Below are 27,492 nucleotides of genomic sequence, written 5' to 3'. Positions count from 1 at the left end.
CAGTTAGCCAAGTTTGCTATTAGAGTAATACTGGTTTCCATCTGGGCGGTTACGCTGGCAGCGTCAGGCAAGGAGAAACGATTTCTTCCTTTCGGCCTGCAGAAGCCAGCTCCGATCGGTCAAAATGTGGTATTTTTTTATAATGTCATAATGTATCCAATATAAATAAAAAAACTTCAATGGTATTTTAACGTTTAGCCATCTCTGTGCATGCCTCGGCGCAGTTGCAATGTAATTTGACATAATCCCTATACTTGATCATGAGAAATACGTAGATTCAAATAACCCGTTTATGGAACTCGCTTCATGTATAACCATATATTCAACTCACATCGTTTATCTATTTATGTATCATGGCCGAACCCTGGCCGCAGACTCCTCCCCTCGTTGGTCTATTACGCCGCCTCAGGTTGCGCCCGGACAAGATGCCACTCAGCGGCCACCAGTCTATTCGTCTAGCCAATCAGATGCTTTCCTTTTCTTTTTTACCCGGCAGTTTTCCAATTTACCTACATCTTCCAACCATGTATTCAATCATAATGTAAGACTCGGATGCATTTTTCCATATCCAACTAGTATGGTACCGCTTGAGAGACCACGTGGTAATGGCTGGCCCAAAATGTGGTACCAGAGAGCCCGTTTCTGGGTAAAACTTATTCCAATGTAGTTTTAGAATGATGATAGATCCAGAAGACTCACCTATGTGTTATATTAGATGATAGACAAATAATGATAGAATATTCTATTGAACAAATTCAGAATTGAGAAATATCATATCAGATATCATACGGCACGTGATCGATCGTGCACTCTGCACTCTCTGGTAACTGAAATTTGACTCCGACAAAAATTCATCTTCATGAATCGGATGATCGATAATGTCTCGTTTTCGAAGTGCTTTGTATAGTTCCCATACATAGTTAGTTCTCATTACGTATAGTTCACTAATTCCAGTGATCGGATCACAAGGAACAACCGAGGAACCTCGCAGGACAACCCGCAGTAAGTTATTATACGTTACACTATGCCTGATGAAGTTCATTCAAAAATTGTCTCAGTGAAGTCCTGAACACGAAGTCGATCGCCATTCCAAAGTGTTCTGGTGAATATTGTGTAATCAATGATGGCGTTAGCAGTCAAAGTTGGATGAAAACCTCATTCCTCACGCTAACTAAAACTTGACGTTTAATAGCGTCCTAGATACATATCAAACTTGTTAGGCTAAGGAAATGATACATTGTTTTTCCTGATCGGCCGGGTCACTTTTGTAAATAAACTCCAATAAAATTTGTAATCAGTTCATTTCTATAACTGTCGGGTCTGTTATTGTAAGCTTGATCATGATTTAAAAAACAAGTAATTTACGTAGTTATAGATAGACGGCCGGTTAGGCTAACTTTTAAGCTCAGACCCAAAAAGGAGAAACAAGGTATCAATAATTGTGTATCCTTAAATATCTATATTTGTTGAATTTTCGTCGGATGTCAGCTACAGGGTCCAGTTCCACAGTTCCGAGCAATGAACTAGCTTTAACTCAGAGTTAACTCTAACTCACAACTGTGGAACTGGGTCCAGAATATGAAGGAATGAAAATAGATTTTGATAACAATGTTGTATTTCATTTCCATAGGATTCACTTCAATTCATTCCGTTCATCTTGGTCGTAATCAATGGGTAGGTATTAGATTTCTTAATATCCGCAATTTTCCCACTTGCTACTGCATTGGGGTCGGGATCTGCATACGAAAAGAATTACGAATCGAGGTCATTTCAAAACTAAATTCATATTCGATTTCGCGCTATCTTTATCCGTATTTCCATAACTGTTTCATTCGTCATTTTTTCAGACCAGTTAGCCAAGTTTGCTATTAGAGTAATACTCGTTTCCATCTGGGCGGTTACGCTGGCAGCGTCAGGCAAGGAGAAACGATTTCTTCCTTTCGTCCAAGAAGCCAGCTCCGATCGGTCAAAATGTGGTGATTGTGACCGCTTTTTTCCAGTTAGATTTTTTTATAATATCATAATGTATGCAAGATAAATAAAAAAACTTCAATGGTATTTTAATGTTTAGCCATCTCTGTGCATGCCTCGGCGCAGTTGCAATGTAATTTGACATAATCCCTATACTTGATCATGAGAAATACATAGATTCAAATAACCCGTTTATGGAACCCGTTTATGCATAACCATATATTCAACTCACATCGTTTATCTATTTATGTATCATGAAAATAGCAGCGAATACATGTATTGTTATTATAAGTATTTCAGTGCGCGTGTGTATTGTGTCAACTGTCGCCTGACGGGTTTTTTTATATCGGCGAGTATTCTAATCGATCTAGAGCAGCAGTTGTTTTACACTAATGAAAATCTATGATTTCTAGTGGCTTTATTTCGCATGTACCGTGCGCGTATATATATATATATATATATATATATATATATATATATATATATATATATATACGCACATAAGCGTATATAGTATATACATGTATATTACAAATCGCAGCGTAACCTATCTCGGCGTAGGATCGAATTTTGCATCGGATGCGACCGCGGTTCATATCGCCCAGAGGGCAAGAGAGCACGAACGTGGCGTGCGCGAACGTATCTTGTTACATTTTACTGAGGTAATTATTTCGTAAAGGGATGTAAAGGTATGAGTCAGTTGCGGATCACAATATCCGTGATAAAACGATGAGTAAAAATGCCACAATATATGAATTGATCCAGAACGTTTATATAAAATACTAGAAATGTTTTACGTGGTCATATGTTTTTTCTATATATTATTTTAGTCTAGACTGAAGGAGGGTGGTCGCAAACATCCGTAATATTTCTAATATTTAAAAAAAAAAACTTTTTAGATCAATTCATGTCAACGTCCTGTGAATTTACATGCTTTGTTTTTTGGTCATTCCACCTGATGATGGCCGTTAGCCAACAGCCGAAACGTTGTGGTTTCGAGGCCGAGAGAAATCCCACGATAACAAAGCCATCATCAGGCCTTTTGGCTTTGTTATTGTCATACACGGATATTGTGTATCTTCTCGTCTACGTGGTTTCATTTTGATAAATTCCTGATTATACATAGGCCTAGTAAATAATCTCCCCGATATGATTTTGAAATGTGGCATTAATCGTATGGTTTTTTATACCCACGATCGGCCGTGCGAAAGAGCATTCCTAGATGTGTAATTATTTATTTGTATCGACTGACTGAGAGCGTAATAGACACTACTTTCAAAAAACCGTTTCACACACGTGTGAGTGGCGCATCTTCAAATACGATACGATACGATACTCACTCATTTTCATAATTGGTTTTTGCACTTGCGCAAATTTAAGTAGTTCGTGCTATCAAATAATTCATCACCGATACTGATATCGAAAGGCTTTTTATTGGCTCCGGCCTGAGCAGCGATATCAGCCGATCTGTCCGAAAACGTCTAGGCCCAGTCTAAACTCACCAGTGGTTCAATAACCACTAAATCTAAACCTACTATAACCTCTTACAACTCAAGACAAGTTTGAACTCATTTTGGTTCTATAACCAATGAGGTTCACACATAAGCTGAGGTCTATCAGATTTTAAATCCGTTCAATACGTAGATATTCAGAATTTCTAATAATAGAGGCCTATACCAAAAATTCTAATATTTTTTTCTTTTCATCCTTATTCTTGCGTCCGTTTGACAACTGAAGAAAACCATTTTTAAGATTTGATACCAATTCTCCAAGGTCATCGTATTTTTGCAATTTTTCATCTTTGTTAACTTCCTCCCAATTTTTATCAACTAAAGAAATGTTGTAACATTTGCGGGCAGCTCCGAGGTTTTCGTATTCAACTCGGTCCGTCCCGTTCTTCGCTGAAATCCGACCCCGCGTTCGAATCGCTCAGCTTTTATCAATATTCTTCCACTCGTCTCTCGTTTACTTCCACAAGCCTTTTTCTGCGGCGTCTGCAGAGCGCGCAGCAGTACCCGACCCAAACCATCGTCAGCACGGCGGCGGCGGCGGCGGCGGCTGCGGAACCGTAGCTAGATGGCTCTTGAGTATACACAGCAATGTTTACTCGTACAACAGACTATATTCCGTTACTTCTCTCAGACACTCTCTCTCATTCGATTGTTTTCACAACTCGACATCGTGGAGTAATTTTTCTCCCGTTTCTCCATCCGCTCGCTCGAATATATTTCGTTATTAATTATTCACGTTTGTGTCGGCGCTATTCGGCGAATTTTAATTGAATGCGTCGCGCTCGTAGCGAGAAGGATCGCGCGCCCGCGCGGACAGAGAACGCGTGTGCCAATGAGTATGTACGTATCTATATTGCCACCTGGGTACTTTTCTGTTAAACAAAATATCAAAAATCAATAGACGTTACACCGCACGAGATTAAAGTAAGTGTACATATCTTTTTTATAGTTTGTATGAATGTATTCAATGTGTAAGAATTGTCTTCCGGTCCGGTCGTTGGCGAGGGTTCACCCAGGCCCAGCGTTAGGATTAGATTAGAAATTTTATCGTCCACAAAAAAAATGTGCATTGACAAAAGCTGTTTCGATGGTTAGTGCACGATATCAATAAGGGTTATAAATGACAAATTGAGATTTAACAGCAGAGGTTATATGGAATATGTGTGGGTTCGTTTTTTAACTCGGTTTGAACTGAAGGGTTCACGTAGGCCTTTAATTGAATTATTCAGGCCCGTAACGTGAGGAATATGCCGTTTGGTTCGTTTTCTAACTCGGTTGGAACGAAAAGGGGGTCTCTGCAATCCTACCCCGGAAAATATTGATAGTACTGGGCGGTATGGATTCTCTGATCGATTCTCGTCGATACGTGCGCGTAACGAACGTCTGCATGATTAAACAGATACGATAATTACATGTAGTTAGATATAACGCTGCTGTGTCAATACGTGTTTCAGCTGAACACTTTTTCAGCACGAAAAAAACGAGGGCAATTAAGTAATTTTCGCAGGGGTTTGGGAGAGGGGTTTCTAAGTAAATCGAACGTATCGAATACACATCGTTGACACCGAACCCCGACCTTTCAAAACTGGATTAATTTCGACTGAATTATTTATTCGAGATCATAATCATTTAAAAACAGAATTTCGCTGATGATTTGATTGCTATTTGTGCATGCAATCCTTATCATCGCTGAAGATAGACTATTAAATCGCTACTAGGGTCATGAAAACATTATTTCTATAACAGACGAATTCAATATATACATATATAATGCACACACGTATTTGAAATAGATGCTAATCATCACCACTGGGAAAGAGGTTGTTGACACTGTTTTTACAAACTATACAATGATTTTATCCATCACCTACGTATGCAGCTTGCGGGGACGACGTTTCGACTATATCCTAATAGTCATCTTCAGGAATACTGTATTCCTTGAGCTAGTGTAGTTTATTCAACGTTTCGACTTTATCCTAATAGTCATCTTCAGGAATACTGTATTCCTTGAGCTAGTGTAGTTTATTCAACGTTTCGACTATATCCTAATAGTCATCTTCAGGAATACAGTATTCCTTGAGCTAGTGTAGTTTATTCAACGTTTCGACTATATCCTAATAGTCATCTTCAGGAATACAGTATTCCTTGAGCTAGTGTAGTTTATTCAACGTTTCGACTATATCCTAATAGTCATCTTCAGGAATACTGTATTCCTTGAGCTAGTGTAGTTTATTCAACGTTTCGACTATATCCTAATAGTCATCTTCAGGAATACTGTATTCCTTGAGCTAGTGTAGTTTATTCAACGTTTCGTATATATTCTAATAGTCATCTTCAGGAATACTGTATTCCCTGAACCTTAAGTTCATTCGACCTTTCGACTATGTACTATAATAGCCATCTAATAGTCATCCTCAGAGATCCTAAACGGATTCCTACTTTTCTAAAATGTGATGATTTCTACCTGTAGGAGTCTGTTGAATTTCTTGAACGTAAGAGGAATGCAGATTGGTTGTTTTCACAATGCAACTGTTAGAAAAAAATCACTTAAAGTACGTTTAGCGCCACGCGAATCATGCTGTCACTCTTAGCCGCCTACGAGTCCCGAGCGAATTAAAGATTCGCGTTCGTTCAAGCGCGCTCGGAGAAGCTATATTTTTCGATATTGAGTGCTGCTGTAGTTCTACTCGTTCATGGATTAATTTTAAATTCGGTATCGATTTTATTTTTATTTTTTCGAAAAGACACTTCGCGCTCGCGCGCATGAAATAAACCTAATCTGAAAAAAACCTGTTTTTGTTTCATTGTGATTTTGAAATTGAAATATTCTCGTAAATAGCTCTTGTTTATCGGCTGATCGAAATGCTTCACCGGGTTTTATTTAGCCCATGGCGCGCACGACACGGGGTAATGAACCCACATCCAGACGAAACAAAACTGTTTTCAATACATTGTTTGTTTCGTAACGTTAACGATAATGATAGTTATGATAGAAATTTATAGGCCGCGCTATATCGCGTGTCAGTGCGGTTTATAATAAACATTAGGCTCGCAAAAACACATTAACATTGCTGATAAAAATGATGTGGTGGGTTTGAGAGGGGCACCAAATCAAAACAAATCAAACGAAATCTACCAATCAAATAGATAACAGGGTCAACCCCTATTTTAAGATGAACAAATACTGGTGACCATGTTCAGGAAGTGGTTCACTGTTCAGCATGTCCCTTACAAACCCACCACTCCTGCCGGGAGCGAAACAGGGGATTTGATTCTGAAATCGGAAATCGAAGTACAGATATAGTTGTGTGATCGGCGGTCGAGTTTACAGAATATTTTTGCATAGCTCGAAGCACATAATTGGGAAATTCGGTTACGGTCCATTCGAACAATCTTCCGGCAAGCGACTGATATTATAGTTAATTTTGTTGGCTGCTTAATTAAGAATTCAAATTTTAGCGTGTATAAGTCTCAAGTCGTAGCCTGGTTTGAACGAGTCTAGAACATAATTCGAGTTTTACCCGGTAAAATTATGATCAGTTATTTACTAACGACTTCTTTTTAATTCTCGATAACTTCAACAGTTCAGAAAAATTATGATGAGGCACTAATGACGACTTTCCCATTCTCGACGACTTCCAACGATTCTAATTCATTAATGATGCCCGCTCATTCTCAAAAGATGACTGATTACCACGAGCGCAATATCAATAATTTTTTGATTACCCCTGTGAAACCGACCCCTCTTAGTACTCGTGTATTATAGGCCCCTGGGGTGGTGTAAGTACCCGCCACTCGAGGCCCCTGGGACGAAAAGCTCTCAAATTTCTCTTGCTAATTCTCTTTTCTCGTATTATAGGATAGCTCTCGCGTGTACACAACCGGCGAAGAGAGAACGAACAATTAGTAGTACGGAAAAGATTAATCGGTTTCCGATACTCAGCCATTAGCGCCGGGGAAATGACAATATCGGGAATTATCGCCTGGCTCTAGCAATAAAAACGAACGTTTTAAACAATCTAAACATTCGGGGTGATCGCGAGAATCGAATTTCAGACTACGGAATCTCGGAATCAGGAATTATCGCCTGGCTCTAGCAATAAAAACGAACGTTTTAAACAATCTAAACATTCGGGGTGATCGCGAGAATCGAATTTCAGGCTACGGAATCTCGGAATCTAGGCCGGTAGAAGAATAGCCGAGTCGCGGAAGAGAGATGGAATGTGCAGGGAGAATATCGACGATTATAAACCTTCCACGTGGAATTTATACCTTTTCGGAGTTAACGTCATTCATAAATCTTTCTCTACCGTAATAATTGTAGAGCAAATTGTTGTTAACGATATCGATTCGTCAACTATAAATTTTCCCTTTGGATTTTATACCAGAAATCGCCATAATTCGCGCAGTGGCGACATCGAAATATCTACAACCGTTATCGCCTACATACTGAGCGTCATTGATTGCCTCTGATTGTCGCGTGCCCCGCCTGGCGATATATACCACATTTTCTCAGTCCAATATTCATCGCAAAAACGGACCAGCCCCTGTTCCGATTGCCCCGAAATTCGCTGAGTAACTCGTAGAGAATTTACCAGTCCAGCGAGAGATACGAGACAGATACAGCGCGATACCGAACTGTGGTGACGTCTACCAGTTTTTACACGTTTAAGATTAAGATTCGATGACGCGCTTTGACTATAGTAAGAATCAATACCCGGCGTCTAAAAATACTTAAGAACTACTCTTTTTGAAGAAAACGAGATTTTCAACGTTTGGTTTCTCCAACTTCGGACGATCGAACAACGCCATGAATAACACGACGCTGACCGCCGCCGCGGACGTCAACGAGACGATGCCGACTTTACGCATGGATAAAACCGTGTTGATAACGTACGTTACGTTAGACAGTCTGTTCATTCTAGCGTGCATCGTCGGCAACGCTTACGTCATTAGCGTTATAAAACGAAATCTGCTTTGTCGCTCGCCGAACTTTATTTTCATTCTCAGCGTGGCCGTGGCTCACCTACTGGTCGGCTGTATCATTCTACCCATGTTCATAGTCAGCCATTTCCCCGTGCATCACATGACCGACGGCGTATGCAAATTAATCAGGTACATGGAGAAAGTGATCTCGACCGCCGGCGTGGTTAGTCTCGTCCCCCTGACGTTCAACGTCTTTCTACAACACAGCCGTTTCCGTCGCAGATTCGAAATTTCGAAATTCAACGGCCGAATAACGGTTTTGATAATATGGCTGTGCTCGTTCGTGTACGCGACCTGGGCGGCCGTTTTGTACCGTCGTCAAGTCCTGATGAGATGGGGCGACACTAAAATGTGGACGGTGGTTACGTGCGAGGTGCCTGCCGAATTGAAATACCCGTACAAAGTGATTATTGCTATGGATACGATTTGTTTATATTTCATTCCGTTTACGACAATGTTCGCGATGTATGTCGGGATATTCTACTGGCAGTGGGTCGGATCCGGGATACAACCGCAAGATGGCGACACCGGCGAAGACCCGCATCTGAAAGATTTCGAGTTACGAATCGCGGACGAATCCGAATCGTCGGAGACGAAAAATTCGGGTCGTCGCTATTCGATTACGGATTCGAACCCAAACGCGACGTCGAATCGGGTTGAAAACGGCGACCGCCGCGCCGAAAGCGTTGATCTTGCGGGTGACGTGAAAATAATCGATTCTAAAAACGGCTGCGCGGATGAAACCGGCTCGACGACGGCAAACAGCAACGGCGTCCAATCGCAATTGTACTTCCGGCGTGTTTTAACAATTTCCGGCGTGATTTCGTTGATCGTGTTCGGATTGTGTAATCTAGGGATATGCGTAATGACGATCGAACTGCTATTCGACGTTGATCGCGACGTTCACTATAAACTGAAGTACGGCAATCTGTCGAAACTGATCTACTACACGCAGAGTTGGATGAACGTCGTATTGTTATTCGCTTTCAACAAACGCTTTCGTCAGGCGGCGCGAGGGAATATACCGTGACGTATGTGTATGCCAGGCGTCGCGAGGAAATATACCGTGACGTATGTATGCCAGGCGGCGCGAGGAATTACCGTGACGTATGTGTATGCCAGGCGGCGCGAGGATTTACCGTGACGTATGTGTATGCCAGGCGGCGCGAGGATATACCGTGACGTATGTGTATACCAGGCGGCGCAAGGGTTTAGACCGTGAAGTGTATGCAATGCACATGTTCTTAAATTGTTTTTCCATTGTTTTGAAGATGCGTATGTTTGTAAATATTTCATATTTTGTGTATTGACTTACGCCTCTGAGTACCATGTCAACGGTTATGAGTAAAATAAAAATTATCTTATTCTATCGGACTCGTGTATAATCAATTACGTGATGGAGCCGGTACCACTATTCCAAAATCCTATCTATATGTATCATTTAGTAAGAATAAGAAATTCGAGAGTGAAATGCGTAGTTCCCGGGATTATTCTGCTAATAGTTGTCTCAGCATCTTTTCGCCCCGCATGTTTATGTAATGATCGAACCAGTCGCGATATCCCAGGACAGGTATGCCTGTAAATAGGAGCTTAGCATTGAAAGGAATTTGAAAGGGTTTTCCTGCGCCCGCCCCAGGTTTTCAGTCGGGGGCCTTGTGTATTTTCTATTTTGAAATTAAGTCACTGTAGCCACGATTGTAAGGCGGCGATAAAGCCCGCGTCAAACCGGCGCCCCGGATCGGACCCGAGTTAAATAAGGCAGATTTGGCCACCGACGGACGTCACCCTTCGATTCGACATGGAAAACCAAATCTCAGTCATTGTCAATCATGTGAGGGGGCGGGCACGTATTGAAAATTGTAGAACCGGCCTAGTGCCTGGTCTTATTCAGCTTAAACTAAAACTTCCACTCAAGGAAAATATAGAAACCATGAATGTATTTAATTCATTGTCGAGACTATTTATTGAATTGATTCAAAATTAAATGTGACGGCTATTTCGCGGAAAAAACCCAGATTTTTAGAATGTGAAAATGTTCGAAATGAGACATTTTTGATTGAAAATTAAATAGTTTGATAATTGATTCATTGAATTTGTGATTCGATTTTCATTGAACACGACCAAGTTTCACCATTCTTTGTCGATTTGTGAGGTTTCGATAATTGTTGATGAACTAACTCGTCAAACTTAACAGACTGTTACAGTTACATCAGCTGCTAAGACATTTTCATAGCTCTCAACTGGAAAAAAAAACTGACTGAAGAGTTGTGACAAAAATTTCAATTTTTTTCAAAACACGTTAACCAACATATTTCTCTACATGAAATGTAGATTTCCTGATGAATACATAATTCCACACAATTTTCTACCGCTATCGAATTTACAGTTTTTAGCCAATAAAGCTAGAAGTTTCAACATGTGTTTGAATAATTGCCATTATTTTCAGGTTATGCTGACGTATTATGTGACGGTTTTACGCTTGTAACTGCGAGACAAAATTACAAATAATGGGATTTCGTACTTTCAGTTTAGTTTATTTAACTCCACAAGTCAATGGCATTGCACTGAGCACCAGAAAATATTTTGAAAAAAAATACATTCGTTGCAATCAAGTTCAATAAAGCGAAATGCAACAGCGCTCTAATTCGATAGTCAAATTATATTACTATAATTGATCAGTCATATATGGCGGTCCCGAGAACTCCTTTTTTTCGAATTCGAATCGTCGCCGTTGGTCGGGTTTACTGAGAAAATTAATAAGCCAAAATTTTGAAAAAAAACTCGATCGCTATTTTATTAGCGATTTATCTACACAATAAATATGAGAGTAAATATTAATGAAATATAATTGCTGGTTTATTATCGCACGACCCGGTTTACCTGCGGCGACATGGTTTATTCATTTCAAAACTCAGGGTATAAAAATGCTTTTCATCGCTGGCGGATACATCTGTTCCGCAGAACGTCGCTCCATCGAGACGAGTATCGCGTAAGTAACCGATTTTGATATATCATTCTTGTGGGGCGTATTCTTGTGGGGCGTTACTGATTTCGTACTTTTCTTGTGGCGCTACTGGTTTCGTACTATTCTTGTGGGCGATTTCTGGCGAAGTCAATCGGATTAATCACTTCCAATCGGCGTTTGAATCCTACCGGTTTAATCATAGGAGATTAACGGGATCGAGACCGTATTTCCCTCGTGATGAAAGCACTACGAACGCGACGTGCAGGGAAACGCAGGACACACAAACATGTTTCACAAAATCGTGTTTCCAGTTTCTCGTACACAACACAAGATAATTAGCGTATCACTTTGTCATGCGCGTCGAGATTTCGTCCGAACTTTGAAATTCTCTCTTTTTCAGCTGAAAATGAAAATTGCCGTTGCCTTATTGGTTATCGGCTTCGCCGCTGCGGCTCAAGGTCGGTATTTTTATAGTATCGGTATTCAATATCTGAGTCTAGGCAACGCCTTCATTTTTATTCGTCCCGTAAGCAAATGTTCAGGCCAAACAACTACCGCAAACCGTGGCAGAAGTGTCTGCAATATCAAATAAAATCGACACAAATGTAAAACTGTGCTCCCACACAGCTGTTGATTTGGGTCCGGAGTCAAATCAAATCCACACAACTGTGGAACTGAATCCTGAGTGAAATGAAACCCACTCAACTGTGGAACTAGATCCACAGTCGAATTACAACTGCGGAACTCGGTCCTGAACCAACCTTCAAATTTCAAAACCACATATAACCTCGGAAATGTTTTTTTATTAAATTTCCAGCCGGCTGTAAGGGTAGATGGTTCCACGCTGGTAACAAATGCTTCTACCTGGAAAAGGCGAAGAAAACGAACGCGGACGCTGCTAAGAATTGCGCGGCTAAGGGCGGTAAACTTGCTCGTATTAGCAGCTTGATAGAACAGGAGGCAGTCCAAGGTATGAACAACGCTACACTGATAGATAGCTCGTTATAGCGCCAGTCCTGGGACTGTCAGAATTTAGGCGGTATAACGAATGGGGCATCATGAGAGTTGACATAGTATACAAAACAGGACTATTAACTGACTCGACATCAATTATACTCAATTTTAAGAAGCGTCAAGGTCTTAGCTTATCTTATTATAACGAGCTTTGACTGTATCTATTTTGTTTGGTAATACAGCTTTATGGTTTTTGCTTTTTGCGGAGAGAACAGTTATGGGTTGAAACGCCCTGAGTGTTATGCAATGGAGCCACCGGGGCCCAGTTGCTCAAAAATTGGTTAAAGATAACCAGTGGATAAATACCATAGTAACAATGAACTTTTAATCCCCAACAATCTACTGGTTAATTCTAACCAACCTTTGAGCAACTGGCCCCTGGTGTTAACCTTGCATTGAATCAGTAAAAGATGGATAGTACTTTGTCGATTAACTAGATTTATTTGCAGTGCGAGCTTTCGCTGCTATCGTATCTAAAGATATCGTAGCGAAAGCAAGCACTTCAAAGTCTTTTACTGTTTCAATGCAAGGTTAATAAAACGGCTCGTTCGCACAATACTCGGGGTATTTCAAACTATGTCCTGTTCTCATTGCAAAAAACCATTACGCTATATTACCAAACGAAGATTTAATAGTACGATCGTATACTGATAGTATCTAAACTTACTAATGTTTTGAATGAACGCTAACGAAGCTAGGCGTCATTAGTTTTGATAGCAGAATAGAACATCCTTTACCTTAGTAAATGTACTTTTGGTATTTTGAATAACGATAACAATATGTAGGAAAAACAAGCAATGCTATTGTCAATGTAGACCCGAATATTGTGGTTCCGGTTAAAGTATCACATATGAATTATTTCTAGGGTGTTACCCTAAATAAACTAGTTTAAAACTAGTTGAGTATATCCGTGGGATTTTTGTACACACTACATATACCGCGACAATATAGTCTAAATTACATGATTTCCAGGTGATTTTACTTAACTTTGATAATGTATTTCAGCCACGCTCGTCACTTCTAACGCCGGCAACGCGTGGATTGTTTACAATGACAAACGCATCGAAGGCGCCCACTCAAACGAAGTACGTATTAGCTTGAGGTTATTTACCATGGGACCTATAGAGTCGTGTTCTATTTGGATGGGCAAGACGTTTATTCGATTACCAGTCAGTACTGACGACTTAAGGGGTAGTCAGTTTTCCTAAAATGTTCTATCATGGTATGTTTATGTTATATAATAGTTATTGTAGTAACCATTGTATGTTGTTTCGAAAATAGCTTTCGATGGATAAGCCTTATGATATTGACATTTGTATCATTGTCATCATTCTTTTCATAGTCACCGGGGCTCGTCCACTCTGTCCGACGACTTTAGGGGTAGTTCAAAACCTCGTCAGTTTTGATTTGATAAATCGAGTTCGTATTCTAATCAATCAGGTACCGACGTATAAAAGTGGATCTCAATCTGTATATTACCTGTTATCCACGCCCCGCCACCCTTCTCCCCCAGTGTACGGGATGGGGACGGGTTTGTGTATTTAATTGGAGAAAATGAGCGAAATATAAGAGGTTTTGCACTTGGTGTTTGTTTGCCAACAAGTGCCGAAGACTTGCCTTTAACTAGAAAAGGGATTTACTAACGCCGAGGGTCTGTCATTAATTTAATAAAACACTTATTGTATTTGCCAACCAATAATGACGGAGTTCAGTGGATAAAACTAATGGCAACAAGACTTCTATATTGGCTGCCGAGCGCCTAAGTGGCTATTAAACGCTGAAGTACGGTGCAAAAACTCACATAAAGGCGTCCAATATGACGCGCATGAGTGAAAATAACCTCTGTATTTGTTGCGTTTCGATAATCGATCTTTGTGAAAATGATGGGGCTGATTTCATGATGAAACGCTGTTATTTTCTAGGGTAACATATTCACCAACTGGAATAGAGGTGAACCGAACAACGCTCGCAACGAAGACAGCGTGCACATGTACAAAAACTCTAAATGGAACGACATCAGTGTCAATAAGAAATATCGATTCGTCTGCCAGATCTGGGGTGAGTGTACATGACGTCATCGTTGTTTTTCATCAAGGACGGCTGTACCTAGCATTTGAATTTCATTTTTTTTTGTGGGGGGGGGGCAGTGAAACCAGAAAGCGGGCAGTTCTAAAGGATTTGCAAAAAGTGCACGTTTCGAAAATTTCTTGATGAGCATCTGCTCCCTTGCACCCTTCGGCCCTGGTATAGTTAGTCCCAACTATGCGGAACTAATAACCAAACGTACCCCACTAAACTAGACTAGCGGCCATCTTGGAAGTAGGTAATTCTATGATTTTGTACACATCGTTGAAATTCTAGGTAGAAGACCCGGATGGACGCAATATGGCGCTAAAAGCTTGAAATTGTTCACCAACAGTCAAACTCTCAACGGGGCCCAAGCCGAGTGTAAGAGGCAATTGGGACGATTGGTCGAAATTGAAAGCTTGGAGGAAAATGGAGTCGTCAGGGGTAAGAGGACGATATATTATTTCAAAAACAAGACGTATAAAAATTGCCGATGTTTTTCACGTAGACAGATATAACATCATTTATTTTATCAGCGTTGGAAGTCAAACATTTTTGCTTCATATGGACGTCACGTCACGAATCTAAACACCTACGAATTATTTAGTTTTCCTTTCTTTACATCTAGCACTGGACAAGAGCAGTAACGCATTGCGAATCGGCAACCAAGATGTCGAACACGAAGGCTTGCACATAATCGATGTACGTAACAATCAATTGATTTATAAACTTTTTTTTCTTTTGCATTTTTTTCGTATCAGGAAAATCTCGGAAAATAAGCGATGATTCAGTCATCCTTCGAGTCACATAAGCTTAAATCTTCATCTATAGAGACTCCGGCAAAAATTAGATTTAGACAGAATGAAAACTTCGCCTTTTTAACTAATTATGAAAAACGGATGGCAATTGGGATCTAGAAACTAAATCATTGGGATATGTAGGCAAATGTGATTCATAAAGTAACGTTTATGGTGATATAGAAACTACTGGAGTGTGTAAAGTAATAGTAAACCTATTAGAAAATGGGGATGAAAAAACTACTGGAGGGTGTTATGTAGCTAGAAAATGGGAATATAGAAACTACTGGAGTGTGTAAAGTAATAGTAAACCTATTAGAAAATGGGGATGAAAAAACTACTGGAGGGTGTTATGTAGCTAGAAAATGGGAATATAGAAACTACTGGAGTGTGTAAAGTAATAGTAAACCTATTAGAAAATGGGGATGAAAAAACTACTGGAGGGTGTTATGTAGCTAGAAAATGGGAATATAGAAACTACTGGAGTGTGTAAAGTAATAGTAAACCTATTAGAAAATGGGGATGAAAAAACTACTGGAGGGTGTTATGTAGCTAGAAAATGGGAATATAGAAACTACTAGGACCTTTAAAGTAACAAAACAGTGTTTGAAATGAAAGGAAACTACCCAGAATCTGTGTCATATTCTAATCGCGTTTCATTTCCAATGGCGTCGTCAAGCGACTAAAGCGCGTTGCCGCTTGCCGCCCAAACCGGTCATCGTCGAATTCGATCTTAAGTTTAAACTTTAAAAAAACATATTTTACAGAGTCATTTCAAATACTGGAGTCCAAATGAACCGAATAACTCCCACGACGAAGACTGCACTGAATTGAGACAAATCGGAAAATGGAACGACGTGAATTGCGCCAAGAAACTCGCTTCTTTATGCTCGTACTCGCTCAAAATCTAAACATATGCATGCACCCAGATTAAACGGACTGGTTTGTCGGGGATTTGATTCGGGTTTCGCTAGAATACGGCACGGTATCATTTGGACGATTTATCATAGTGTTATCAAACGTGCATACCCCCGCGAACGTCGTTTATTGACAAGAAGTGTGTGCTTTAATGAATAGAATATTATGAAAACACGTCATTCGTTAGATTTAATTCTTTTTCGTTGTAACAGCGAAGAACAACTTCATCTTCACACAAGAACAAACGGCGCTGAAAAAAAGAAGATTTATGAAATAGATTAATACCTTTTAACGATTAGCAAACTCACAGAGCTTATGAAAGTGTCTGCTAGTTTATAAAACTAACTTCTAGTCTATGAAACTGACCCCTAGTCTTGATTTTAATCCCAAAAAAATCTTTAAAATTTTTAGAATTTCCATGAAAATAGTGTAATCTGCGCATGCAGAAAATCGACGGTCAACCACTCGCGCGCGCAGTGCGCTTGATTCAACCGGTGGCCACGCGCGTTTCTAAGAAGATATGTTTACGAATACAGGAGAATTGATTAACATTTGGACCTGATATTCTAATTAACACAACAATCATGTGTTATATCAAATCCACTACTCAGGTACAATAACGATAGAAATGCTCTATACCACCACCAGTGGGCTGATTTGAAAGTAGCCCACTTTTACTTCGCGAAACCTCTCGAGTTTTATCGTTTCTGCGTTAGATGAATTTTTGTTTAAGACCCGTACGGCCGTTATCCTGCAACATGTTCAACAGTAACTAAACACGAGGTGAGACCGTTAATGTAGCAATCACGAAACGCTGAAACACTAATGGGCGAGTCCAGGCAGACAGACGGTATAATTATCACTCCATTAGAATTAGTTCATCATTCGCATTAACTGTCTTTACCTGACGCGTGTTATTGTGAATACACGAAATCACTCTCGCGGACTCATAAATAGTCGTTAAGACAGTTCGTCATCAATACTGATACACGAAGAGTTCCCAGTACTGAGTGAGTTGACAGGATCTCAGCAACTCGGCGTCAGACCGAAAATAGGATTTAGAGTTCGGCGGTAACTTTGGAACTGAAGATATTTCACCGAGTTGAGGGTTAGGGAGCTCGGCAGTGACGGGCCATTGAACATATAGAATCAGGGAACTCGGTAGCGTTGGGACTGCTGTAAATATTTCACCGAGTTGAGAATCAGGGAACTCGGCAGTGAGGGGCCATTGAACATATTTCATTGAGTTGGGAATCAGGGAACTCGGTAGCGTTGAGACTGCTGTAAATATTTCACCTGTTCCACAGTTGCTGAAGGTTTAAGTCCATTCGCAGGGTCAAATTTACTTTTTATATCTTAAATTCGTTAAACCAACAACAGTGGAACAGGATCAAATATTAGGAAATTCGCTTATAATTGGACGTACGATGAAATGAACACTTTGATCGAAGCCGAAGCAAGAATCTTTTTGTCGTACTTCGACCAGAACTGTATTCAGAATGGAGATATTATACGCAGCGCCTAATACTACATCAGTTGAATTGGACAACGCGTTGCAATATGGAGACAGTTCTAAAGTGAAACATCTAACATATCCTTATAATGTAATCGGTGGGTTCTATCTACTAGTAGTCGGTAAGTATTCGTAGTTTTTTCTTATCGAGTTGAATCAAAAAGTTTTATTCATTTATTTATTGTGTTCCGAAGGGATTGTCGAAGTTGAATTGTGGAACTCGCGTCGCAACGAACTCGCAAAACCACCGTGGAAATGGATCCAAATTTTTGAACCGGGTGCTGAGTCAAATTAAATTCACACAACCTGTGCAACTGGGTTTAGGGTCAAATAAAAACTGCACAACTGTGAAACTGGGTTCAGAGTCAAATTTAACCGGACAGAGTCAAATTCAAACCAACACATATTCTGTGAAACTATAGATTCGGGATGAGATTAAACCAACAATGCTACTGCAATGAGTCGTATGAATTAACCCCGCACCCAAGTGTTGAACTATCTGGAATTGATGTCGCGATATCTGTAACATATTCTAATTCTCTATTATTTCTAGGATTGGTATCTACTGTTGCTAATAGTTTAATACTGATAGCTATCTACTCGTACAGATCGTTAAAAGGACCTGATTTTATGCTGATCGCTAATTTAGCTGTCGCTGATATTTGCGTCACCATGTTCTCATATTCCGTAGCGGTTGTCGCCTTTTTCAACGTAAGTTGTGATAATTCTCTATGATTCTTCAACTAGAAAAGAAGTCTATTTCACCCTTAGCTAAGACTGAATTGGTTTCATTGGTATTGTTATGCTACAGCGCACTAGCACGCCTCGAAGATCCTTACTTGCCATAAGAAGTGGAATCCTCTAATGTCACAGGAGTTGTTGTCCTAATGGGCACTATCGACACCTGGTGATTCCTCACTTGTCACAAACGGAATCCTCTATTGCCAGACAGTAATTAATGTCCTACCGCACAGCAGCGACACCTGGCGGTTTCCCACTTGTCACGAGCGGGATCCTCTATTGCCATGACAGCAATTAATGTCCTACCGCACTTCAGCGACACCTAGTTGGTCATCACTATCGACACGTCACAAATCGAATCTGCTAGTGCTGAAGTATAGTGCCGCCATTAACAATAATTGGGATGGAATCTTAAATGTTGATGCGCACACGAACCACAATACCCTCGCTCGTCGACGATATAAAGCCCGTTTTGACCAGCATTCGGTGTAATGACTAAATGATATCTCAGAGATTAACTCAATTAATTTTCTCATATTTTGTAGAATGGTTGGCCGAAGAGTCTTGGCGAGACTGGGTGTACTATCAATGGGTTTTCGGGTTTTCTATTCGGAATCGCCAGTTTATGGACACTCGCGGCGATCAGCAAACAAAGATATGACGTCATTTGTGGTGATATGAAAAGTAAGAGTTGTAAATTAGAACTGTACAGCCAGAGACCCGGTGTCAAATTACGACTTTGGAACTGGGTCCAGTGTCAAAATACAACTTACTCAACTGTGGAACTGGACCCGGAGTCAGATTGAATCCACACAACTGTGGAACTGGGTTCAGGGTCAAAATACAACTTACTCAACTGTGGAACTGGACCCGGAGTCAGATTGAATACACACAACTGTGGAACTGGGTTCAGGGTCAAATTAAACCCACACAACTGTGGAACCGTGTGCAGAGTCAAATCAAACCCACACAGCTGTGGAACTGTATTCAGAATCAAATCAAACCCACACATCTGTGGAACTGGGGAGTGTTACAATTAAACCCTGAATCTATAGTCAAAAATCCTCAATTGTGGAGGCCGGTCGAACCAGACGATTTGACATTCACCTTAAAACTTCAATAAACACGACATATTTGAAAACTACGTAAATCTACATCTTTCACTTTCACTACGAATATTAGTGTCAGACACGCACACAGTTGGGTACGCTAAGGATTGTAGATCGTCGTAGTTCACTGTGGATATAAACACTCGACCCCGGGACTGGTGGAATCTTCTCCTCGCTCGCTTCCTAAACCCCTTCACAATAACTGAACGAGATGTTGCCTTTTTTCAGGAGGACGAATGAAAACGGTGAAGAAAAGAATCTATCGGAACATAGCCCTGATCTGGTTTTACGCGTTAGTGTGGGCCGCTTTACCAGCTTCCGGTTGGAGTAGATACGCCATAGAACCAATGGGAGTAGGTTATATATTCATTTATCAGTTTTGTAAGAGATCTTTATGATTCGGGTCCAAATGAATTGGTCCGATTGAAACGAATGGACGAACTGTAACTGGTTGAACGTACGTCAAACCGACTGATCGTCGCACGGTTTTCTGTTATAGCTTTGCCGTCTTAACTCATTACAAAGCCACGGAAATATTCAGGTTTTAATATTTTATTACTAATTGATACACCACAATCGCCGTTTTATTTGCAAGTATCCTAAAATAATGTCCCAAAGTTGATGGATAGTAAAATGAGCATAGTATGTGATAAGTTAAATATCTATTGGTCTGGTTAATACCCTTTTTAATATTTTTGCAGTACACTTTTAAAGTAATAGTTAAACTAAAAATGTTAGTAGAAACTGCAACCAAGTTGAAACTTTTAAAACACTTTCTGCTGTCATGTTATCAAATTTTCATATATATGGAGTAACATGATAACTTATTAATCTATGTTCTATCGTGATACTCCGAAACGTAGTGGAGCGACAAATTTTCATATATATGAAGTAACATGATAACTTATTAATCTATGTTCTATCGTGATACTCCGAAACGTAGTGGAGCGACGAAAAATTATTACCATTACTATCATCGTTGACCCGCAGAGGTCGCGTGGACAAAACAAAAATGATTTTATTCATTCTTCTGAGACTTCGGAGTAATTTTTTCCCAACATTGTTTGCATTTTGCTCCCACGAAGACAAATAACTCATTATTTCGTTGTTTTTACTTTTAGACGGCCTGTTCGGTTGACTGGTTCAACCCAAACCCGGTCAATCTATCGTTCATAGCCGTCATGTTCGTCGGTTGTTTCCTGGTGCCGTTTTCCGTGTTGGTTTTCTTTTATACCAGTATATTCCTGAAGATCAGGCAACGGGCCAAAAACAACCGACAACCGGAATCGACTGCTTACAAAAAATGGAAGGCAATTCAATCGAGGATGTCAAGGGTAAGTTGATCAGAACAACGCTTTCTCGTGGTTGCTTTCGACCTTTTGAATCTTGAACTTCACCTCATCATAAATTCTGCGGGGTTTCGATTTGGACATAGCAGGTAGGCCTATATCTTTCAAAGATATATATATATATTTTATACTTTTATCGACCCGTTACCAGAGGCTCCCTAAGCCTAGACACAAACGCAACTCAACTCAAGACCTTAAATACCAGACTCCAACAAACTTTTTTTCAAACTACATTATATCCATGCATCAACGAAGCACATCCCGCCCCAACCACTACAGCTTGCTATTATCCCCTACAAGTTAACACGCTATACATGATTACCGATAACCTATTCGAACCCCTGTTATAAACGTTTGACCACTCCTAAAGCCACTTCTATAACGCCTTTCTCGAAGCCTCGCTTAATGAATCCAAATTATTCTCGTTCTTCAGATGTCACTGCTAATGGTAGCGTCCTACTTCATCTGTTGGACTCCGTACGCTATTTTCTCACTCATGGGCGTTCTGGGCGCGTTCCAGATTGACAACCTATCGGCCGAGATAACCGCCCTGGCTCCGTTACTCGCCAAATCCTGTACGATCGCCAATCCGATCATCTACGCTGCTTGTAACAGTAAATTGCGCGTCGTGATTTTACATATTTTGCGCATACGCCGCGATTCGACGGTAGATGTCACTGACGTCACCGTCGAAACGGCGGACGATTTGAAACCGGAATCTGTTCAACTGCAGTCGAAAGGAACGGACGCCGAAGAAATCGAGATTGTTTAAATCGGTTCGTTACTGTTTCCCTCGGTTCGGATCGCAGCTGCGGTCATGCAGTGACTAGAGCTACCAGTGACAACAAAACGGCTTGGCGAACTTCCCTCACAGCGTAAGTGGACTGGAGAGTGATAAGAAAGATGTTGTGAACGCTTTCCTTGTGCAGCTGTGTACTGGGAGAGCAGTGACTAGAAGTGCTATGGTTTCATGACGAACTTCACGGGGGGAATACGTTCGTTCTTCGTGAACTCCTACCGATCACAGCTGTGAACTGTGGGGACGCATGGCGGCTTCTTGGTAAACCCTTCACGACTGCGGCGATAGTTCGTGATTAGAACGGCTTCCCATCCGTTCATAACCACCCCTAACAGGTAGCCTTACAGAGCCCCGTTACACTTGCGGCAGAACGCCCGAAACCTTATCACGGCTCTTGGTAAAATCGGCCAAGAAAGATGTATATCTGTGTATTAATGTCTTTATTTCGAATTTTTGTTGTGATCTTTTGTCGGTAACAATGTTGCATTCCCTTGTAAGAAACATAATGTATTTTAGAATATCTAAATTGATTATATTTTGCTGAGTTACATTTCATCTATGATTTACGTTTAAATGTGGTACAATAAACGGAACGTGCATTTTATCAATTTGTAGTTATTTTGTGGTATAAAAACTTTATTTTCTCATAACATCGCGTTTGAAATCAGATAGGCGGTTACAATATCATAGAAAACATAAACCCCAAAAAATAGATAGGACACCTTTATGAATCGTTCGTAGGTGAAGTTGTGCAATTTGAGTGGAAATTCTTTAAGGCCTCGTTTCACAAAGATTAATCCCAGCATACATTCTACTAACGATGGCAGGGTGATCAGTTATTTCAAATCCATCGTATCTCTTTCCTAATTGTGGTAAGAACGATTTCTCTGTTAGGGGTGATTTCGTTAATCTATATCGAGCGATTTGACGGAGTCTGGGGACCTGGGCTTTTCCTTTTAAAATGAGAGACAGGTTTATAAATGTTTTGCAAGGAATAGTCGATAGAAAGTTTGGGACTGGTAACGTTTGGAAGCTTTTGTGAAAGTGGTGAGTTTGATTTGACTTTGAGATGAAAATCGGTTCGTTTCCATTTTCATTCCACAAGATAGATCGTTTAATTTTCAATTACATTTTGGCCATTTGTAGAGTCAAATCTAACTCACAACTTTCCAACCGAAACTTTACCTCACGGAACGGGTACCTTTTTAACGTAATCTCATAAGGTTTGTGCATTTTTCACTGGAAGTAACGTCGGGATCATCCGCCGAAACTTTTTCGAACTTGATCCCTAAATTTCCTACTGGACAAACAGTAAACGAGGAAGTTAACGCAGGAATCGAGTTGAGTGAGGAACGTGCTAACCGTCTCGAATGCGTATCGAGGATCGATCGCTTTACCGGACACTATGACGTAAATCAACTTCCGGATCGCGACCGGAAATTCGAAAATCAAATAGACGACGATTACGGAGAAGGCGAGAATCGACGCCTGGTGTTGGGCGAGCGAGTTGTTAGACTGGTCGCCGCCGCCACCACCGCCTGACGAAGATTTCGAAGCGGACATCGCTTTACGAGCTTTAGCGGCTCGCGTGAGAAACACTACAAAAATCAGGTTGGCCGCGAACATGACGATAAACGGCAAAAACGTTATGAACAAAATATGCATCGTTCGTTTGAAACCCGAAGCCACCCCTGGCACGGGAATATCGGCCGTGATCATCACTTCCGTTTCGAACGGGCAGACGATCGACCTCATTTGAAACTGTCTGTAATTGTAACGCCAAACTTGCGTGGCGAACGTGAAACCGACAATACCGACAACGGCTAGATTACAAACCCTGGTAGTGACGTAGATTCGCGCCTGTAGCGGAAACACGATCACCGACGTGCGCTCCAGGCTGATCAAAGCCGTAATCCAGTTCCTGACCATTTTAGCCATGTTTCTAGCGGCGACCGTGTAGTGGTAGATCATCGGGCAGATTTCGTCTTCTTTGAATAGGAACGTCAACCGGCCGTACTGCGCCAAACCGACCAGATACCGCACCGGAAAACAGGTCATCGATATCGCCAGGTAGACGTTATCCGACACGGCCAACATGCGCAATATCGAATAGGTGGCTACGTCGTTTTTGTAACGCGCTAGAACGTAAAACGTCACTACGTTCAACACGAATCCTACGGTACAAACCGGTAACGTGGCGTAAACGTTAACCACTATGCGTAAGTAGGTTTTCGAATCGACGCGACAGACGGTCGCGACGGAGGTGGAGTTCCGGTTCGTCTGATCGTCGTGCGACGACATCGTTCACCAACGCGGGTTCGAATCCCGAATAATTCAGAAATATTTTCGCTCCCGGTTTCTATAGTACTCGATCGACTCAGCTCTGATTGGTTACTGGCAATCTTGATTTCGACATCGAAAAAAAAGCAAAGTCTGTTTTATTTTGCGAACGAAACAATTTTTGAATTGTCTGCGATCGATAACTAGAAACAATATCCAACTGCGCCGGATATTATTATACTCTCGCTTCGAAAACACAATTTGATAATCCATCTCAATTGTCAACGCAATAATTCGATGAACCGACGACTATGGATCGGAAATAAATGGCAGTAATCACCGCAATTACCTCCAGTAGATCAATGCGAAATAAGTCCTAATGACTATAACGAGTCCGCGAGCCGTGAAATTACGACGACCAAACCATCCGGATCTCCACGGGGAGGGTTTGTTAAAGTTACTTTATTCGTTGTTTAACTGCCGTTTCGACCACTGATGATTCAAAGATCAATTCTCACAGGAAAAACAGAGATTATTTCATATAAATGATATTTCATACTTTCCCCCATACAAAGCATATCTGATATTTTCTTTTCGTAGATTTGATAATCCTCGCAAAGCCTATATACTTATATTACTGACAGGTGAAATGTATATCCTTCAGCTAGTCATAATTTTGTTTAGTTCGTTTTTCGATATCAATTTCAGAACATTAAACCGATTCAGTAGAAATATAAGCGTTGTTGTTTAAACTCATAAAGGGCTACTAACACTGGTTTGAAACGATGCAGTTTCGAAAAGCTGTGTTCGATTTGACAACGTTAGTTAACAACAATATTATTATTCCAGTTTTACAAGACGAACAAAGAATCACGGAAAGATTAAGACGCTGCTCTGGTTCAAATCTTTTGATTTTTTTTTAAATTACATAAAATGGTGTTGCCTTGCCCCCTTCAATTTTTCGATATTGACCCAGAAAAAATGGCGAAGGGAGCAGGAATCTTATGATGAATTCATCGTCAAACCGGTTTTATAGACTAGTTTTACCTTTACTCTTTTATTCAACCAATGGGTCACGGAACAAACCTCGAGTTGGGTTAACGTAAGTCAAAACCTCAAGGTCACAGTTAAAACTGTCCGACAGACAACTTGATTTCGTTTTTTTTCTTGCTCTAATCTTGGAAATACTTTTCGACATATCGCCTCGCTATCGTCTTGTGTTCGTTCAGAAATTTCAGAATCTCTTCTCGAAACTCGTCGGGTAACTGGTCGTATTCGCAATCTACCCGCGTCAATTCATCGGCTATTGTTAGGAAATCCAACGCGTCCACGCGTTCGCTGTAGTCGTCCATAGCCTTGCCGGTGTACCCGCGACGCCGGCAAATTTCGAACGCCAGACGGGTTTCCTCGATCAGACCGACACATTCGAACGGTTTGAAATCGTCGAATCCGAGAAGTTGTCGATAGAACAGCCGTAATTCGGGTAGATTCAAAACGTTTTCGCCGGTTATATCGTCGGCGATCGGGCGCGGTAAATACGCCATGAAACCGAGCAGAACGTAAGCGCATTTCGGGCACTTTTTACACCACGGTTTTTCCAGGTTACACGAGTGCGTCAAGGCGGCTTCAGTCGCGTTCAAGCTGTTCAACATGCTGAATATAACGACGTCGTTGATCGGTTTTAGAACGCTGAATATGTGACAATTTCTGATCAGATTTTCGTTGATATATTCTTTCAACATGAGGATTTGTTGGCGGCTTTTACCGTGTTGATGGTTGATCGCTAGGCCGTTCTTCTGCCACACGAAATTCGGTACTTCGGCGCTTTTCTCGTGGCCTAAACTGATAAACCTATATCCGTACTGTAGAACTATCGGCAACATCGACATTACGAATCTCAAAACCTCGTCGACGTGGACGGTCTTTATACCGTATTTATCGCCTAGAATTTCCGCTAGGGGGCTGTCGAAGAAGTCGTCGAACATCCATATTTGGTGGTGATGTTTAGAATTGGTAGCGGCGGTCAGGTCGCGTATGAGTTTGTGTTGTTTTTTCGACACACCGTGTCTGCACGCGCTGACCCCTACACTGGCGAAATCGACCCCGATTTTATCGAATATACTCATACTGACTAAACTATCCTTTCCCCCGCCGTTCAGCACCAACACTGCGCGTTCGTTCGCCGTTGTCTTCGCCGATGTCGGCGTTTTTATTTCGACCGCGTCGTATTTCGATTCGTCAGCGGCCGCGTGTACGAACTCGGGACCCGTGTAAGTGTCAAGGTCGTTCTGGTACAGCCATTGCGAATAGGCGCCGCGGAAATGTCGGCGCCAAATTCGCTCGAATTCGGCCGTATGGAATCGTTCGTACTCGCCGAAATCTACGTACTTCGGTCTGACGCTCTGCAGCTTGTTCATCTCGAAGGCGACCAGGTTGAAATAGAACCAATGCATGAACCGCTCGCCGTAGAGATTCTCTAGCAAATAGAAGTCGACGTCGTTGTACCAGAATGAAGTGGTGAACTGTAGATCGTCCACACCGTACACCATACTGATCTGATGTTTAGAACGCGTGTAATTTTTCAAAGTTACCGTCGCCATTTTCCAACTGAAATTAATCATATGCGACAAATATACATACAGTAGGGGAAGGTACTGCGCGAACTGGGGCTCAGTAATCTATCTCCTAGTGTATGTTATATTTCTGGCTTTCTTTCTAGCTTATGTCAGTCGGATGTTGGTTCCATGCCCTGGATCATTCCTCCCCGGACATTTCCCCGATGTAATTCCAATCGACAGGATTTTACTTGTAACAAACGAGAGCCCACACTTAATACATCTGCACTAAGGCCTTTCTTTTCAGATTCAAGTAAGACACACGTAATTCAATTTACTCAAATTCATTAATTCGAGCCTCCCCGTTTTGTACGTACCTTAGATGTATTCCGCCTATAGAATATCCGCAAAATTACGTAGTTATATCCGAATGGATCAATATTGTAGAGTAGCCTTGTTGTAGGCTACATATATAGTTGTATGAAAACGATTATATTATACACCGAATGGTGCACTGAGACGCGTACATTTGATAATGCGCTAATGCAGTTCTTTTTTTGTATTTGTGCCTATTGTATATATTGCCAATGCATACCGGTACCAAACAATATTATCAGAATGCGTTCACTCGCCAAATACGTATTTCGCATTCCGGACTCGTATAGACTGTATCGACGGTTAAAAAATCTACTCGAAAATTAGTATCTGACCATCACAATTCGTAAAAACCCAATTTGAATTGTGTTGCGAATGACAGAATCAAAAATTAAAATCCTCAACTGCCAGTTCGGAAGCAAATTATTATGTATTCTGTGAACACCAGGGCTGGGTTTCATAGATGTGGAAGAAAGATAATCCCTGGGAACATTTTGAAATTTGTCAGTTATAACCATGGTTTCTCATTGTTACTATGTTGG

The 27,492-nt window shown here is 41.0% G+C and overlaps 5 protein-coding genes across 7 annotated transcripts; 3 read left to right on the top strand and 2 right to left on the bottom strand.

Moving 5' to 3' along the window:
• Positions 1–2,516: 2,516 nt before the first annotated feature.
• LOC141911984 (uncharacterized) lies at positions 2,517–9,800 on the top strand. 3 transcript variants are annotated; one of them, XM_074803122.1, is made up of 2 exons: positions 2,517–2,633; positions 7,342–9,800. In XM_074803122.1, exon 2 carries the CDS (start codon positions 8,293–8,295, stop codon positions 9,496–9,498), a length of 1,206 nt encoding a protein of 401 aa, XP_074659223.1. In that variant the 5' UTR covers positions 2,517–2,633; positions 7,342–8,292; the 3' UTR covers positions 9,499–9,800. The 3 variants fall into 3 exon arrangements, 2 of the variants coding, with proteins under 2 accessions (XP_074659223.1, XP_074659224.1); XR_012620105.1 differs by lacking the exon at positions 7,342–9,800 and adding an exon at positions 5,953–6,091 and having other exon boundaries at positions 2,533–2,633; XM_074803123.1 differs by lacking the exon at positions 2,517–2,633 and adding an exon at positions 4,350–4,406.
• Positions 9,801–11,420: 1,620 nt separating this feature from the next.
• On the top strand, positions 11,421–16,396 carry LOC141912111 (macrophage mannose receptor 1-like). Its single transcript, XM_074803329.1, has 8 exons — positions 11,421–11,457; positions 11,834–11,891; positions 12,251–12,403; positions 13,453–13,532; positions 14,370–14,505; positions 14,809–14,958; positions 15,143–15,216; positions 16,079–16,396. Exons 2-8 carry the CDS (start codon positions 11,840–11,842, stop codon positions 16,220–16,222), a joined length of 789 nt encoding a protein of 262 aa, XP_074659430.1. The 5' UTR covers positions 11,421–11,457; positions 11,834–11,839; the 3' UTR covers positions 16,223–16,396.
• Positions 16,397–18,402: 2,006 nt separating this feature from the next.
• LOC141911636 (opsin-VA-like) lies at positions 18,403–21,713 on the top strand. The gene is made up of 5 exons (XM_074802624.1): positions 18,403–18,453; positions 19,029–19,167; positions 19,821–19,945; positions 20,714–20,926; positions 21,375–21,713. Exons 1-5 carry the CDS (start codon positions 18,415–18,417, stop codon positions 21,711–21,713), a joined length of 855 nt encoding a protein of 284 aa, XP_074658725.1. The 5' UTR covers positions 18,403–18,414.
• Positions 21,714–22,997: 1,284 nt separating this feature from the next.
• Positions 22,998–24,041, bottom strand: LOC141911635 (uncharacterized). Its single transcript, XM_074802623.1, has one exon. The coding sequence runs from the start codon at positions 24,039–24,041 to the stop codon at positions 22,998–23,000; it is 1,044 nt and encodes a 347-aa protein (XP_074658724.1).
• An 806-nt stretch (positions 24,042–24,847) lies between these two features.
• On the bottom strand, positions 24,848–27,039 carry LOC141911808 (UDP-N-acetyl-alpha-D-muramoyl-L-alanyl-L-glutamate epimerase-like). Its single transcript, XM_074802862.1, has 2 exons — positions 26,953–27,039; positions 24,848–26,627 (listed from the first exon to the last, which is right to left on the bottom strand). The coding sequence occupies exon 2, from the start codon at positions 26,618–26,620 to the stop codon at positions 25,193–25,195; it is 1,428 nt and encodes a 475-aa protein (XP_074658963.1). The 5' UTR covers positions 26,621–26,627; positions 26,953–27,039; the 3' UTR covers positions 24,848–25,192.
• Positions 27,040–27,492: the final 453 nt, after the last annotated feature.

The sequence above is a fragment of the Tubulanus polymorphus genome, chromosome 10 (genome assembly GCF_964204645.1).
Source record: "Tubulanus polymorphus chromosome 10, tnTubPoly1.2, whole genome shotgun sequence".
Taxonomy (NCBI): Eukaryota; Metazoa; Nemertea; class Palaeonemertea; order Tubulaniformes; family Tubulanidae; genus Tubulanus; species Tubulanus polymorphus.
Note: the sequence above shows the minus strand (reverse complement) of the source record. Positions and strands in the feature narration are given on the sequence as shown.